Source organism: Dermochelys coriacea, chromosome 7 (assembly GCF_009764565.3).
Source record: "Dermochelys coriacea isolate rDerCor1 chromosome 7, rDerCor1.pri.v4, whole genome shotgun sequence".
NCBI lineage: Eukaryota > Metazoa > Chordata > Testudines > Dermochelyidae > Dermochelys > Dermochelys coriacea.
Window position 1 is genome coordinate 109,079,160 of NC_050074.1, and position 18,103 is coordinate 109,097,262.

Sequence of the window (18,103 nt, forward strand, 5' to 3'; positions counted from 1 at the left end):
AGAGGGTAATGGCTTGTAGAAAGTGGTGTTGGAGAGCTGCCTAGTAGCCTCTTGTTCATACTCTGACCTATTCATGATGACGACAGCACCTCCTTTGTCAGCCTTTTTGATTATGATGTCAGAGTTGTTTCTGAGGCTGTGGATGGCACTGTGTTCTGCATGGCTGAGGTTATGGGGTAAGCGATGCTGCTTTTCCACAATTTCAGCTCGTGCACGTCGGCGGAAGCAGTCTATGTAGAAATCCAGGCTGCTGTTTCGACCTTCAGGAGGAGTCCACCTAGAATCCTTCTTTTTGTAGTGTTGGCAGGAAGGTCTCTGTGGGTTAATATGTTGGTCAGAGGTGTGTTGGAAATATTCCTTGAGTCTGAGACGTCGAAAATAGGATTCTAGGTCACCACAGAACTGTATCATGTTCGTGGGGGTGGAGGGGCAAAAGGAGAGGCCCCGAGATAGGACAGATTCTTCCGCTGGGCTAAGAGTATAGTTGGATAGATTAACAATATTGCTGGGTGGGTTACGGGAACCATTGTTGTGGCCCCTTGTGGCATATAGTAGTTTAGATAGCTTAGTGTCCTTTTTCTTTTGTAGAGAATCAAAGTGTGTTTTGTAAATGGCTTGTCTAGTTTTTGTAAAGTCCAGCCACGAGGAAGTTTGTGTGGAAGGTTGGTTCTTTATGAGAGTATCCAGTTTTGAGAGCTCATTCTTAATCTTTCCCTGTTTGCTGTAGAGGATGTTGATCAGGTGGTTCCGCAGTTTCCTTGAGAGTGTGTGGCACAAGCTGTCAGCATAGTCTGTGTGGTATCAACCTTCCACACAAACTTCCTCGTGGCTGGACTTTACAAAAACTAGACAAGCCATTTACAAAACACACTTTGATTCTCTACAAAAGAAAAAGGACACTCAGCTATCTAAACTACTATATGCCACAAGGGGCCACAACAATGGTTCCCGTAACCCACCCAGCAATATTGTTAATCTATCCAACTATACTCTTAGCCCAGCGGAAGAATCTGTCCTATCTCGGGGCCTCTCCTTTTGCCCCTCCACCCCCACGAACATGATACAGTTCTGTGGTGACCTAGAATCCTATTTTCGACGTCTCAGACTCAAGGAATATTTCCAACACACCTCTGACCAACATATTAACCCACAGAGACCTTCCTGCCAACACTACAAAAAGAAGGATTCTAGGTGGACTCCTCCTGAAGGTCGAAACAGCAGCCTGGATTTCTACATAGACTGCTTCCGCCGACGTGCACGAGCTGAAATTGTGGAAAAGCAGCATCGCTTACCCCATAACCTCAGCCATGCAGAACACAGTGCCATCCACAGCCTCAGAAACAACTCTGACATCATAATCAAAAAGGCTGACAAAGGAGGTGCTGTCGTCATCATGAATAGGTCAGAGTATGAACAAGAGGCTACTAGGCAGCTCTCCAACACCACTTTCTACAAGCCATTACCCTCTGATCCCACTGAGAGTTACCAAAAGAAACTACAGCATTTGCTCAAGAAACTCCCTGAAAAAGCACAAGAACAAATCCGCACAGACACACCCCTGGAGCCAGGACCTGGGGTATTCTATCTGCTACCCAAGATCCATAAACCTGGAAATCCTGGACGCCCCATCATCTCAGGCATTGGCACCCTGACAGCAGGATTGTCTGGCTATGTAGACTCCCTCCTCAGGCCCTTCGTTACCAGCACTCCCAGCTATCTTCGAGACACCACCGATTTCCTGAGGAAACTACAGTCCATTGGTGATCTTCCTAAAAACACCATCCTAGCCACTATGGATGTAGAAGCCCTCTACACCAACATTCCACACAAAGATGGACTACAAGCCGTCAGGAACAGTATCCCCGATACTGTCACGGCTAACCTGGTGGCAGAACTTTGTGACTTTGTCCTGACCCATAACTATTTCACATTTGGTGACAATGTATACCTTCAAATCAGCGGCACTGCGATGGGTACCCGCATGGCCCCACAGTATGCCAACATTTTTATGGCTGACTTAGAACAACGCTTCCTCAGCTCTCGTTCCCTAATGCCCCTACTCTACTTGCGCTACATTGATGACATCTTCATCATCTGGACCCATGGAAAAGAAGCTCTTGAGGAATTCCACCATGATTTCAACAATTTCCATCCCACCATCAACCTCAGCCTGGACCAGTCCACACAAGAGATCCACTTCCTGGACACTACGGTGCTAATAAGCGATGGTCACATAAACACCACCCTATATCGGAAACCTACTGACCGCTATTCCTACCTACATGCCTCTAGCTTTCATCCAGATCATACCACTCGATCCATTGTCTACAGCCAAGCGCTACGATATAACCGCATTTGCTCCAACCCCTCAGACAGAGACAAACACCTACAAGATCTCTATCATGCATTCCTACAACTACAGTACCCACCTGCTGAAGTGAAGAAACAGATTGACAGAGCCAGAAGAGTACCCAGAAGTCACCTACTACAGGACAGGCCCAACAAAGAAAACAACAGAACGCCACTAGCCATCACCTTCAGCCCCCAACTAAAACCCCTCCAACGCATCATCAAGGATCTACAACCTATCCTGAAGGACGAGCCATCGCTCTCTCAGATCTTGGGAGACAGACCAGTCCTTGCTTACAGACAGCCCCCCAATCTGAAGCAAATACTCACCAGCAACCACACACCACACAACAGAACCACTAACCCAGGAACCTATCCTTGCAACAAAGCCCGTTGCCAACTCTGTCCACATATCTATTCAGGGGATACCATCATAGGGCCTAATCACATCAGCCACACCATCAGAGGCTCGTTCACCTGTGCATCTACCAATGTGATATATGCCATCATGTGCCAGCAATGCCCCTCTGCCATGTACATTGGCCAAACTGGACAGTCTCTACGTAAAAGAATGAATGGACACAAATCAGACGTCAAGAATTATAACATTCAAAAACCAGTTGGAGAACACTTCAATCTCTCTGGTCACTCGATCACAGACCTAAGAGTGGCTATACTTCAACAAAAAAGCTTCAAAAACAGACTCCAACGAGAGACTGCTGAATTGGAATTAATTTGCAAACTGGATACAATTAACTTAGGCTTGAATAGAGACTGGGAATGGATGAGTCATTACACAAAGTAAAACTATTTCCCCATGGTATTTCTCCCTCCCACCCCACCCCCCACTGTTCCTCTGATATTCTTGTTAACTGCTGGAATTAGCCTACCTGCTTGTCACCATGAAAGGTTTTCCTCCTTCCCCCCCCCCGCTGTTGGTGATGGCTTATCTTAAGTGATCACTCTCCTTACAGTGTGTATGATAAACCCATTGTTTCATGTTCTCTGTGTGTGTGTATATAAATCTCTCCTCTGTTTTTTCCACCAAATGCATCCGATGAAGTGAGCTGTAGCTCACGAAAGCTTATGCTCTAATAAATTTGTTAGTCTCTAAGGTGCCACAAGTACTCCTTTTCTTTTCACCATAAGTAATCACTCTGGTTACAGTGTGTATGGTAACACCCATTGTTTCATGTTCTCTATGTATATAAATCTCCCCACTGTATTTTCCACTGAATGCATCTGATGAAGTGAGCTGTAGCTCACGAAAGCTTATGCTCAAATAAATGTTAGTCTCTAAGGTGCCACTTAGAGTACTTAAAAGTACTCCTTTACTTTTTGAAAGAAACATGACATTCTGACACCAAGCTAGTTGTTTCAAGTCTGTGACACATTAGTTATGCAATTAAAAAGAACACTGCTCTAAACGAAGAAAATACCTGATGGAATGAACCCCACACACACACACTCAGACACAACTTGGGATTTTTTTTTTCAGCAAACGTCTTAAGGTCCTTGACACATCATTGTTGTCCCAGCATAGATTGGGCATCCCTGTCTTTTTAGTCATGTTGTTTACAGAAGATTATCCTCGGGACAAAATGAAATTCACTGCAGCGGCTTTGGAGCCTTCAAAAAGGTCTATCACAAGAGAGGGGTTCGAACCATCGGTCCCTACTCTCCTGCGGTCCTATTTTCGTAGATCGGCGAATAGCAACACTTAACCATTTGCTTGAAGCTACAGTGGGTGCCACTGAAACAGAAACCATTGCTGAAAACGACCAGGCACAGATAGACGGAATGCTTCCCCCTTCCAAGCACAACACTACAGACAGCTCTCAGTCAGAGGCGAGTAAGGCTGTGAGGAACCCGTTGTTAGGAGCATGCATTGATTTTGATAGGGATCATTAACTCTATTTGCAGTTCTCCCCCTCCCTCCCACCTTCGACATTCAGCTAAAGCCAGAAGCGTATTAAGAAGGAAGCCGGACGAAGGTAGGAGGAAGGACAGACGGGCAGGGGATCCGCCGGGCGCCTGGCATGCATGTCCAAGCCCCGTCCAACTCCTGCAGTCCCTGCCCCTCAAGTCCCATTTGCCTTAGGGCCATCCCAATCCCATCTGCCGCAGTTGATCAAATCTGTGCTTTAAAAATCAAATGGGGCGAGGGGGCCGAGAGGGAATTTAGGAGGAAACACACCAGCCCAGACACGTTAAGCCGTTAACCTGCCAGCGGCACTGAGCGTGATTTGGCTTCATCTCTAGAAATGATGGGGGGGGGGGTGAGAAGGATGGAGAGAGTGTGTGTGTGTGGGGGGGGGGTTTATCAAGGTAAGGGGGGTGACCAAAGAAAGTCAAGAGCCAGGTAACTCAGAGGGGAGGCAGAGAAAAGTTCGGGCGGCCGGAAGCACCAGCTGGGCGGGTCAGGAGCGAGTCCTCCCTCGGTCCGGTACTTACACGAAGACCCCGAAGAGCAGAACTCGTATCCCGATCTCGATGGCTAGATCCCGCATGGTGCGTCCGAGGGGCGGAGGGGAGGATCCAGGCCGGCTCCGGGAACTTCAGCACCCCGCCTTCAATTCCCTCCGCAAAACCCGGCGGAGCGGGCTGGGGAGTCCGCTGCTTGCAGCCCCGAGCAAGCCCCAGACCCGCCCAGTCCATTCCCGCCCCGCCCGGGCGGCGGCGGCGGCTGCTACTGATCCGCCGGCGCCCCAGCGCGGAGGGTCCCCGGGACTAACTTCGGGGCGGGGGCGAATCCCGGGGACTTCCACTCCCCTCCCCGGCCCTCCTCCTCGGTGAACTATCTGTTGCCTGCCTCTGGCTGTTCAGGCTCCGCCCAGCAGCCCCAGGGGACCCCCCCCCCCAGCTGTGGGCTTTACAGACCTTTGCTCACCCCACCCTTCAGCCTGCAGCTCCCAGGCTTGGCGGCGGTTTCCCCTGGTCTCTGATGAGCCGGCATGTCACAGCCCACGGCCCGCTGCCTCTCCAGCCACCCGCCTCCCCCCGGGGGGGGGCTTTACCGTGCCCGACAGACTAGATTCGCTCGCGCAGACTCTCCCGCTGGCTCGGTGAAGTTTGGGGGGCTCCCACGCTTCTTGGGAAAGGCGGATCCCAGCTCCCAAAGAGACCCCTGCAAAGCCTCCTTCGTTTGGACCCACCTGGATTCATGCACCGGGCGCTGGGCTTAGGACACTCCGCTGCGGTCAGGAAAGAGGGCTGGTTTGTTTGGTTGTTTTTTTGTTTTTTTTTTCGGAGCAGCGGCGCATCTCGGTGGATTGGGACAGCTCTGCAAAGGGAGGGCCTAGGGGCTTTCCCGGTCGCACGGGATTCCCCACTGGGCGGTTAGGGCTAAATCAAAATGAATATTCGGTGAGGACGCTAGTACAAATCCCCTGCCCCTGCTAGGAGTGGGACTGGCTCAGTGAAGGTGGCTCAAAATCATGGCACCACCCCCTCCTTGTACTGAGTATTTGGTTTCAGAGTAGCAGCCCTGTTAGTCTGTATTCGCAAAACCCCAAATGCATCCGATGAAGTGAGCTGTAGCTCACGAAAGCTTATGCTCTAATAAATTTGTTAGTCTCTAAGGTGCCACAAGTACTCCTTTTCTTTTTGAGTATTTGGGTAACACTTGGCAAGACTGCTCCTGCATAGTCGTACTGCCCTGAAGTAAGTGAATGACGGTACAATACTTCTCAATTTAAATCTGCATCCTCAGTGAGAAAGTGAGAAGGAAATTAACAATTTGGCCTTTATCATAGACTGTTGCCATTTTTTTTTTTTTTTAATCCTTCGGGAAATCTACTCATGGAACAGGCTGCAGGAGGCTGACTCACCTGACATACCCCTCTGATACTGTGTAATTTCAATAAATAGCATCTAAGATCAGGATTCAGCAGGTCACTGTTCCTCAGATGTTCTTGTCAACTGCTGGAAATGGCCCACCTTGATTATCACTACAAAAGGTTCCCCCCTTCCCCCGCTCTCCTGCTGGTAATAGCTCACCTAAGTGATCACTCTGGTTACTGTGTGGATGGTAACACCCATTGTTTCATGTTCTTTATGTATATAAATCTCCCCACTGTATTTTCCACTGAATGCATCCGATGAAGGGAGCTGTAGCTCACGAAAGCTTATGCTCAAATAAATTTGTTAGTCTCTAAGGTGCCACAAGGACTCCTTTTCTTTTTGCTTGCAACTGACTCATAAAGAAGGAGTTTGCAATATGAAATGGCGCACCTCCCCAAAAAGGGGGGCAGGGGGAGAGAGCAAAGGATACTGTTGCTGTAACTTGTGCAGCTGGCATTTACAGGCCAAACAACTCATGTGGATACTGTGCTTGGCAGCATTATGGAATAATATTTGCTTAACAGATTAAAATGTCTGGATACTTTCTTCACCGTATTTGGCATATATAGTAGGTTTTCTACCAAGCTTAGGCACTGATATCTTTTCTAAACCACATTGATTGCTGTCGGTGCAAGTAACATCTTAATCTCTGATCATATGTATATTATTATTATTTATATAGCACTTGAACGTGTGTTAGATGCTTTACAGACATGTAAAAAGACAACTTCTGTATTTATAATCTAAGTGCTAAATTGTGCTGCCTTTGCTCAGTGAGTAGCCCCATTGACTTCAGTGGATTTGTAGAGCAAGCAGTGCAGAATCTGGCCCCATATAGGCAATGAACAGATAAAGAGATGCAACATGAGCCTGTTTTCACTATGTATTCCATTATGTCCATTGTAACATCCATGATATTAACAGAGTATTATGTGTATCTCAGTTCCATACATCAGTTGGTAATGTGTGGTCACTTTCCAAACCAGTAGTTCTGCTTTTTGAGCAATGAAATTCAGGTTCCACATCTCAGTTTGTGATAATCTAGACCCAGCAGTTTTCCTTTGACCCCTTTTCACTGAGGAAATCCTCCTTGTAAATTGATCCAACGCAAACTTCCCTGTTGCCTATGGATCTCTATGTACACCCAAGGCAGAGAGTTTGTCTGAATTCTTCTCTTGTAGCTTTGGGGATGGTGTGTGTTCTCAGAATTACATTTCTTCTGCATGTGGCTAGTGTCCAACTAATATCTGAGATTAGATTTATGCGTGCGTATTTGGTTCAAAGTCCTGTGCATACTGGCAAACACAAACCTCACTTAGATTCCCCTCTCCTGAATGCACTTGGGACTTGAATTATTTTTAGGATATTTATTGTGCTGGAAGTTCAGGATCACCACAGTTAATGCAAAAGAGTAATTCACATTTATTTACATAAACTCCCAACCTACTTTCATATGGCCTTTGAAAAATGTGTTCTTTGGAAAGTGTACATGGTGGTTATTACTGCACACAGTTACAAAGCAAACATCATTGCAACATGTGGGCACCAACTCACTTCAGTATATTCATACTTAGATGACTAATTGTATGCTCTGGATTATTCATATCTGTGTTGTGATCTTCACCCGAGCAGGTCCATGTATAATACGTATGTCCCTCTTCCTCGTGCCTCCACATTTCGGGTGGCCGCTGTACATCAGGTCCCCCTCTTAAGGCTCTGTATAAGCTACCATACAGTCAAACTCTCATTGATCTATAGTTGTGGAGGATCAGGCCTAAGAGAGACATAAATTGCCACATCAACATATTCTAAGTAGTAATTTGATATGTACTTGATTAAATGCACAAAAGCTATACTTCTTCTAAGAAGAGTGGCTGAAGCATAGTGCATGTGGCAGTCCTGATTTGGAACATTGACCCATTTGGAGAAATGTCTTTTCAGTAGCTATGCAAAAAAATGATTTCTATTATTTAGCTAAGATCCACCTCATGTTTTATTATTGTCTATTTGTTGCATGCACTGATTTTCAATAAAAATCAGAGTGGCTTTGGGTGGAGATATGTCATTAGACTTGCACTATACTCACATTTCTATCTTTGGTCCTTGCACAAATTAATAATATGCTCACCTGTGCCTAACCAAGAGAGCTGTGCAGATCTGAGAGAGGCTGCAGCTAGGGCCATAAAATAAGTTTTTCAGAAGCATGTGGTCTACCTTAAGGATAGAACATGTCCCCTGCATGGCCACATATGCGAAATTGGGTCTAGTAGCCTGCCTTCCACATTCCCTGTTTTTTGAATAATTATGACCCTAGTTCAGCAAGATATTTAAACGTGCTTAATTATAAGTACATGAGTAGCCCCAGTGAGGCCTCTTTACCCGATTTGTCCTTTTAAATGAAGCTCATCTCCCTCTCCATGTCTCAACTGACATGTCTTCCATTGTCAAACATTTGGGCCTTTTCTAATCGCGTCCCTAGATGACTGGTGCACATACACAACAGGTAGTATGTTATATACATCACTGCTGGTGGAACATGTGAGTAATCCTTACTCATATCTGGTCAGATATCTCTGGAACTCCTAAAGGCGGGGGGGAGAAAGCTTGTGAGAGACATCCTTACACTTCTCTGCACCTCCTGGGAAGAAAGCCACATGCAAACACAATTACTTTATACAAAAATAAAGGGGAAACAACTATTGAGGGATATCTTTGTTCAGTGTGGTCGGCAAGGTGCTTGCAAGGGTCCTGCTGAAAAGACTTCAAGTCCTTGCTGAGAGAATTTTATCCTGAGAGCCAGTGCAGGTTCAGAGCTGGACACTCCAAGACTGACGTCCTTCACAATGCACTTGTTGCAAGAAAAAAGCTCTGAACCACAGGCACTTCTATATGTAGCATTTGTCAACCTTCAAAAGGCCTTCAACATGACTAGAATTCTTTGCAATGAGGTTAGCATTGATACTGGCATAAAGCAAGACTGTGTCTTTATGCCTAATGGCTTTGGCATCTTTTTTTCTATTTTTCTTAAGTATGCTTTTGGAAACATTCAGTCCAGAGCATTAATTGAATTGAGGATGAACGTCAGCTTGTTCTACATCAGATAATTTCAGAGCAAAAGGTATGTCACCCAACTCGCTGTTCGGGATCTGCTCTTCACAGATGACGCTTTCTTCATCTCTTAACTCGACTGATGAATTATAGGTCATGATGAATAAGTTCTCTGATGCATGTATCAAGTTCAGCATGGTAATCAGTATCAAGAAAACAGAAGTCATGTCACAGGGCACCAACATCCCACCTCAAATCTATGTCAATAATGAAGCACTAGACAGTGTGGATCACTTCTCTATCTTGGCTCAACTTTAACCAGCTCTCTTAGCCTTGATAGAGAACTTGACATGAGAATCGGCAAAGCTGTCACCTTTGGCAAACTTACCTCATGTATCTGGAGCAACAAACTGCTAACCCTGAATGTAAAGATGTCCATTTATCAGGCTTGTGTCCTCAGTATCCTCCTTTACTGCTGTGAAAGCTGGGTCAAGTAAGAGCAGAGATAGAACAGCTTCCACCTTCACTGTCTCAGAAAAATCCTTGGAGTCACTTGGGGCCACTAACAACGAGATCCTTGAGAGAACGGGCCTATAGTCTATGCAGACTATGCTGGATGTTCACACCCTTCACTGATGGGGACGTGGAGCATGTGTCTCAAGATCATCTGCTGGAGGCTGTGCTCTATGGCCAACTCAAGAACTGCCTGCGTCGCAGAGGAAGGCCAAAGCTTTGATACAGCGACAAAGTCAAGCAAGGTCTCAAAAAAGAGAAGCTGGGTTAAGACTGGTGCGGTCACCATGGAGAGCCATCAGAGAGCCCAGGCTGAGGCCCACAGGCAAACCAGGAAGCAGAGTGTGCTCCAACCTCCATCTGGCGAGTGGACCTGTAGCCACTGTGGGAAGGTCTGCCACTCGGGCATTGGGCTCTTCTCCTACACTACTGTCAAGCACCACTGACTGACTGATTTCATCATGTTTCCTTTAATCCGTCAAGATGTTGGGATGACCCTACTATACTAATCCTAACTTATGTGAATAGTTTCATCAACTCCAATGAGACTACTCAGATAAGCAAGAGATTGCAGGATTGTAATGTAATATTTCCTGAATGGTTTCAGAGTAGCAGCCGTGTTAGTCTGTATTCGTAAAAAGAAAAAGAGTACTTGTGGCACCTTAGAGACTAACAAATTTATTTGAGCATAAGCTTTCGTGAGCTGAAGTGAGCTGTAGCTCACGAAAGCTTATGCTCAAATAAATTTGTTAGTCTCTAAGGTGCCACAAGTACTCCTTTTCTATTTCCTGAATGGAAATTGAATGAATTGGAATGCTAAATTCCACACAAACTGTGGTGATGGGAATTGGACAGCTCCATTGCCTTCAACAAAGCTAAGCTAATTGTGACACAAGAACCTCTTAATGACAACTGACAAGGGGATTTAGAGGAGTTACAGGGATTTCTTAGTCTGTCGTGTATATTCTAGTTCACCAAAGATTGTCATGTGAGGTCTCATTGAAAAACTGGGGTTGGCCTGGTCATCAATATCATTGTGAAACTCATGGTTAAGGAGTCATGTATATACATTGAAAATTATTTTTGTTAGGGACTGGTCACCAGCAAAGGTGAAAAGAAGGTCTTCTGTCAGACAAGACGTTCATCTGGTTGTTTACATGTCAGTTAAGTATTGTATTATTTCACAATGGGTCTCTTCCCACCCATATGAACCGAACTGAATGCTAATGAAGGATTGTGAAAAACTTAAAAGGGAGGAAAAGTAACAGGAAGCAGCAAACAATAGGTGGGGTGGGAAGAGGGTAAGAGAATCCTATCTTAAGATGCATATCAAAGATTTGTTCTAGTATATTTGGGGCACAAAGAAGACACCCTGTCAACCTTCTGCTAGGAAGTGAACAGATTGAGTGCCCTCTTCCATGAAGAAAATGTGCTACCAGGCTTGGTTGAAAATGCTGGAGAGAACTTTGGGTGAGATAAGCTTCTTTGGGTGAGAAAAGCTTGCTTTTAGATACAAGGGTAACTCCTGTTAGTTTAGCATCTAAAAAAGCATGTTATGATTTGTTTTATATGTAACCAGTTGTTTCCATTATTCTTATTCACTCTCACTTGAATCTCCGTTTTTGATAATATACTTGGTCTTGTTTTCACTGTAAATATGTCAAAGTGCTCTAGTGCTAAGTGGTGATCCTGAGTTGAATCTTACAAGCTACTTTTCCTTTGGTAACAGCAGGCTTGTAATTCTGTGAATATTCAGTGGAAAAGAGGCTGGACACTGCATGAAAAGCTCTGAGGATTCAAGGGTTGATGTGTGCTTATCATGGCTTGTACAGAGAGAACGAGACCTGGAAGGCAGAGCTTGTGCTGCCAGAGGCTGGCGGTTTCAGGAAACTGATCCACAGCAGGCACAGACATGACTTCCTCACCCTAAGGGCTGGTGGGAGTGAGATGTCTCACAACCCTGGGTACCTCTGGAGAGCATCATACCAATTTACACCAGCTGAGGATCTGTCCTGAAGTACATAAGATTTGAGGGCAGAAGAAAAGTTTATTTTTTCCTCTTCTTTCCTTTCTTCTTCTCTCCCCCCCACCCCCCGCCACTTTTTTAATATTTGGAACTGAACATATTTATCTCATTCACCTGCAGTTACTTCCTGTCCTTACCTTCGTTACTGCCGGAGTTCTGTGTACAGCACAGGGGTTCTTTTTTCTCACCAGCGTATTAACTATATTTCTTCATTTGGGGTTAGTCAACCTTTATATGAACATAAAATTTTAAAATGAAATAAAAGCTGTCCTACGGCAGTTATCTTTTCATTAAGGTCTGATTCCAAAATCTTTACAGCTAAATATCTCAGATTGGTTTTCTGATACCAAGTTGAACTTGCAGTGCTAGAATCTGGATTTAACTTGTTCTGACTTTTCAACTTTTCAATCACGCTAACTAGATATAGGGACAATTGGTGGGGAATATAATAAAGTTGACATTGAGTCATTAAGCCACAGCCTTGAATTAGGAGCGGTGCAAAGCCCCCCCTGCACCAGCAGAATTTTCCTACAGGCATTGTGCCTCTGATAGGCACCATGCCTCTTGGAGCTCCTCAACTTGCTGTGGGACCTTGGCCATTGCCCAACCCCTAAAAAGGAGTGCTTTTCTCAATGGCTGCCCTGTTCAGCAAGCTAGTATGGTGTAGAGATGAGGTCAAGATCCCAACTTCTCTCTTCTTCTTTTAGAGTGGCTATCAGGCGACCAGTGCTCTTAACAGGGCTCACCACACTCGGTCCCTTTGCTCAGGAATGGCCACAGTGTCTAACTGTACGTGGCTCCTCCTTGGGGGCACAAAGATGGAACTGTACATCTACACAAGGCCCAGCACAGTTCAGCCCTTAACATGGCCCATCTAGATCCTAGTTTTACAGAGTCATTTTGCTGTCCATGACCTAAGGGAGTGCAACATTCCTGAGCTTCTAAAAAGTAAATGTTTCTCAGTAATACAATGTAGGCTGACTCATTCCTAGGCCCTGCAGTAGTTCTGCATCCCTTAGAGCTTTCATGGACTGATGGCTAGAGGGTTTATCTCTTTTATAATGGAGCCCAGAGAAATTCGAGGTCCTTTGAAAAGGTGGTAGTACATCTAACTTTTCTGCTCTTATATAGTTAGATAATTACACATTGGTAGTTATGTATGTCAAGAAGAAAACCATAGATCTACTATGCGTGGATTATTTAATGACAACACCATCACCATCCTACATATTTTGAAACTTTCTGTGGCAGAGGAGAATTAAACCACTGCCATGTACAATAACTAATGAGAAGCAAGAAGATTATCCAGTCTGCAGGATAATCAATATAAATTTTTTCCCTGATCTTTGAAGGATGAAAATCAGAGTTGTTTTCCATGAAGAACTGGAAGCTACATTCTCACAGTTGGGCAATTCCTGATTCCCAAAGGAATTTATGAGACAGAGCCCCATTGGTGACAGCTGGTAAAGGATTCACTGTTCTGTGTCAGCAACTCCCAACAGGTCTGACAAACTCACTGTACCGGGCACACCACTTTCCTAGTATTTATCTATAAAGAATATCCTGTGAGGTACCAATTCTCATAATTGCTGTGAGATGTATGTACAGATGATATTTAAGAAGTTGTGTATATGTACTGAAAAGATTTTTAAAATCTATGTCCTAGGCAGGGCAGACAAGCCAGTTTTGCCTGACAAAGGATCGCCAGTCTGCCTTGGTTCAGAGTACACCAACACAATCAAAGCCCTGTTTTGCATATGGAATCAACATGAAAATGTGAAAGGCAACTTGGAGCCAGCCCACCAGAAAGGGAACCATGGAGTGGGGAGGGAGGGAGGGTCATGCTGACTGTGGGGAAAAAAAGGAGTAGCAAAAAAACATTTTGTTATCCATTCACTGATATCCACGAATCCTGGCTAACTGAAAACCAGCTAGCTCCATGAAAGACTGAATCCTTGGGGAAAAATCTGCTTTATAATATATGAAAGATAACTAATGATAAGTGCAGACTCAGGTTTGTGTTTTATGGTTTTGTTTTATATGTAACAATTTCTGCTTCTATTTTTCTTATTTACTATCTCTTAAATCTTAGCCTTTGATAATAAACTTATGATTGTTTTCATTATAACTGTATCTCAGTGCTATGATGTTTTAAAAGACCTGATTCTGAGTTGTACCACCCAAGTTGGGTATATACTGGTCTCTGGGAGACAGCAAACCTGGTAATTTCTGTGAATGTCCATTCACAGGGGCTAGATACTATAAGGGGCTGCTTTTAGAAGGACTCGGGGGCTAAAGTTCATCTTGGCCTTGCAGGTTAACAGTATTAAACTGTTAGAGCCCTGAGGAGCTTGTTGGGGTGGCTAACAAACTGGTGATATCAGGGAGCTGACATCCAGTCAAGCACAAGCAAATCTTTCTGTCTCCGGAGACAAGGAGGGTAACAAGGTGAATCATAGATCAGAGCACCCAGAATTCTGAATGAAGTTTGTTATTTCAAAGCTACTTTCATCTCCACATCATTGCAAAAAAGTAAAAGCATGAGAGCCTGAAATAAAGCCCATTGAAGTCAATGGGAGTCTTTCCACTGAGCTTTGGATCAGGACCTTACACATTGCTTTAGAATGAACAGGCATTCAAGTTATCAGTGGTTTCTTGAGTAATGTATTTTCCTTGTCATTGTGCCTGACCTCTGCTTTAAAACTTATGCCATGATGTGACTCATTATTATGATTATTGTACTGAAAACAAAGGATGGCTAATCAAATGAATGGGGATTACACATTTTGTAGTTTCAAAATGGGGTTGGAAAAGGAAGGGGTGGTAACTAAGTAAAAATATCTTATGCTGTGAAATGTGACTTGTATCTTCATGCTTGAATAATTTAAAGTTGTTCTATGGATTTTGATTATATTTAGATTTAAAGCTCTTTGGGGCTGGAACCATATTTTTATTCGGTGTGCACCTAGCATAGTGGAGTCCTGGTCCATGACTGGGATTCCTAGGTGCTGCTGCAATGTAAATAGTAAATAATAATGACTTTTTTTAAAAAAAATCACCTTTGAGCAGAAAGCAAGAATAAGATAGTTCATCCCCAAATGGAACACGAATTACTGTAACTGACGTAGAGAGTCAGAATCAAACAGCTCTTTCAGTCTTCACTTTAGTATTGTTGCTGCAGGGCTGTGCTCCCAGCAGTTCCTTGTGGTTTCACCAAATCTCTCTTCAGGAGAGGGAGATTTGAGGTATCAATATTTGGGTTCATTCAGGGGAGGATTTGTATCTTCCCAAGTCTGAGGGCAGAATCAAAAACAGTCAAATCAAGCACAATAACAATAAACAAATAAATAAACAAAATGAAAAGGATACTCTTGTTTACAATTGAGGGCTATGCAAATACTCTGATTTCCATTTTCTCTCTCTCTCTTCACATCTCTGCAGCTGACAAGGTGTTGTTTCTCGGTAAATTGACTTCTTGTAAATTGGAGGCACCATGCACAGAAGTTCTTTAACAGTATCACAGTTATACGTGATGAGGATTTAAACACACTCTGATATCATTCATTATAATGCCAAAAGTTTGGTTGTCAGATTCCATTAGCATTGATTTTGGGATAACAACGCAAGGTTGTCATTAAAGTTCATATGCTAAATTCAGCCCTGCTGTAAGCAGATTTCATTGATTTCAGTTGAATTGTTCCTGTATTTGACCTCATGGTTTCTGCTAATATCCCACCACTAAATAGAAATTACTACCTCCTTGGCCACACTGCGTGACTATAAACATGGGAGGTCATAACTGAAAGCTTTTTCACCTGAGGAACTATGTCCTAAGTAGAGCTGGATGGGAAATGATTTTCCTGTTCTGGGAAAATGTTCAAGATTTGGGGGGGGGGGGGGGGGAAATCCCATCCCAAACTGGCACAAAACTATAAAACCTCAAAAATTTTCACAAACTAAAACTCTACAAAAAACACAAATAGGTTTGGGTCAATAGAAGTATTTCATTTTTATGTGGACCTTTTTTATTTTGAAACACATTTTTTTAAACTAAATTAAATTTGGTTTTTAAAACAAAAAGTCATTTTGAACCAAGAAAATTGAACTTTTCTCTTTTGCAAACATTAAAATGTCACATTTTAACAACTTCAAAACTTTTCTGTGAAAATTTTTAGAAAAAAAATTAATCGAAAGCTGTCCTTTTACCATGCCAAGTTCTAGTTTCATTGAACCAGCATTTTTTAACAAACACTTTTTGTTGAAAAATTCTGTAGTGTGAAGATTGAGCATTTTTCCAGTCTACTTTCTGTCTTTTCCTCTCCCATTATACAGTTAGTGATTTTAATGATGGTAAAAAGGATTGATAGCACTAGAATTTCAAGGCCAGTTTATACATGGAACAGGTACCGCTTGGCCAGTAGCAGTGTAAATTTCTTTAAACTGCCCTGCTGATGTAATTGAACCTTAAATTAAGGGACCATCTTGAAGTGTAAGAGGGATTTCATAACCCTGCCCTAGGCCTCCAATGTGAGCTTGCCAACAAGGTTACCAAAAAGTGCAAATTGAGACCTTGACCCTGCATTGAGAACTGTGCAGGCAGACCCCCGTGTCCACCCAGAGCCTTGAAGTCAAGATATGGCCACAGGAATCCACCCACACCTTCTCAGTGAAAGACCAGGATCTGAGATGGTGATGTTAAGTGATGTGAATACCCAGGCATTAGGAACTGGAATGCAGCCATCAACTCATTTCACATGCATCCTAGAACAATTTTGTCACTGTAGCCTGGGTCTGAACTTTGTGCATAGCCTTGCAGATGAAAAGTCCCACAGCCTAACACTATGTACCATCTGTTATTTCAGGTTATTTATCAAAACCAGAACTATAAGCAGTGAAAATGATGGAAAATGTGGAATATGATTCTTCATGCCATTTATTTCTGGCTAAATCCTTAGGTTTATGAACAATTATCTCATGGGAGAACTTTCAGACCTATATAAATCATTCCTTAGTTACTAAAATTCACTCCAGAATGAACTAACCTGTATTTTTGTGTAAGCAGAGTCAGGATGAGCTCCACCCTGACATCTGGTGGTGAGGTGTGGCAAGTTGTGGAAAAGAACTTCAGGGGCTGATCTCATTTGCATAGGCACACCAACCCTGCCTAGAATGAGCGCATAGCTGCCCAAATAGTTACTTTGGCTGCTGTGGGATCCCCAGTGTCTCTGTTATTGGGGCAGGAAGAATAAATTGTTATTATCCTGATTATGGGAATCAAGGACAGTGCAACTGTACTTGGCCTTTTGTTATGATGGAGGGACTCACCATCAACTAAATAGCACTCGCTAGGCAAGGGACATGGGTTCCAAAACTCTGTGAACTGAAAGAGGTATTAATACTTGGTGGTATGGGTCTCTTTGTGAGGGACTGAAACATCAATTGCACTTTTGTATCTCTCCACTGTAGAACATCAGAGCTAATTTTGTGTCTATTAGGAGTCTAGCTACAGGTGCTGAGCTGAATTCACTTTGGCCTTAGGGTGCACCAGCACTGAGGCTCCCACTACTATAAGCTGAAATCACTAAAGAGGTAAAATTACTAAGAGCTGAAATCACTGAGCACTGTGTTAAGTAGTGGGGATCCTGAAGATCTATTGCAGAGCAGAGCAGTTTGTGGGACGGTTAGAGAGGCTTGCAGACCAGCTGGTAGAGCAGTTTGTGGGACGGCAGGAGCTGCTTGTGGAGCAGAGAGGTTTGTGGGACGGCTGGTGGACCAGAGTGAAGCCCTATGGAGTTGTAGGGCAGTCAGCTTCAGATTATGTAAGGTGCCCCTTACCTCTTCCCCCCCCCCACCGCCAAACACACACATTTTCACCCAGACTGGGGAGTAACACTCTGCAGATGAATTTTTGAACTCTGGGGCTGGACTTTTGGGTTGTTGGACTTTTTGGACCGTGGGTGATTTTTTGGGTTGCTGGACTCAAGAACTCAAGGGAAAGGACATGGCCCAATTTGCTGGGGTGGGTCTTTGCTCATGGTATGGCTGATGAACCCTAGTTGCGGTGTTTTCCCAATTTAATGCTGATGTCGTTTACCTCATGTTATTAAAGATTCTCTGCTACACCGAGACTCTGTGCTTGCGAGAGGGAAATATTGCCTCTTTGAGGTGCCCAGGGATGTGTGTAAGATTTTCCCAGGTCACTGGGTGGGGGCTCGAGCCAGTTTTGCATTTGCTTTGATGAGAGGGAACCCCTGTGTACTGAATCCGGCCCTTGCTGCTATCAACTCGGACTGGCAGAAGGGTTACATTTGCTTATATAAGGTC

At 44.0% G+C, this 18,103-nt stretch overlaps 1 protein-coding gene across 2 annotated transcripts in view; it reads right to left on the bottom strand.

Annotated features, from left to right (window-relative positions):
- The window catches only part of PLPP4 (phospholipid phosphatase 4), a 99,652-nt gene extending 94,448 nt beyond the window's left edge, over nt 1-5,204 (bottom strand). Inside the window, exon 1 of one of the 2 annotated variants that reach the window (XM_038408175.2) lies at nt 4,804-5,204. In XM_038408175.2, the coding sequence (XP_038264103.1) occupies nt 4,804-4,859 (56 nt within the window). In that variant the 5' untranslated portion in view covers nt 4,860-5,204. The remainder of the gene's footprint in view (nt 1-4,803) is intronic. The other variant, XM_043519100.1, reaches the window with a different exon arrangement.
- Nucleotides 5,205-18,103: the final 12,899 nt, after the last annotated feature.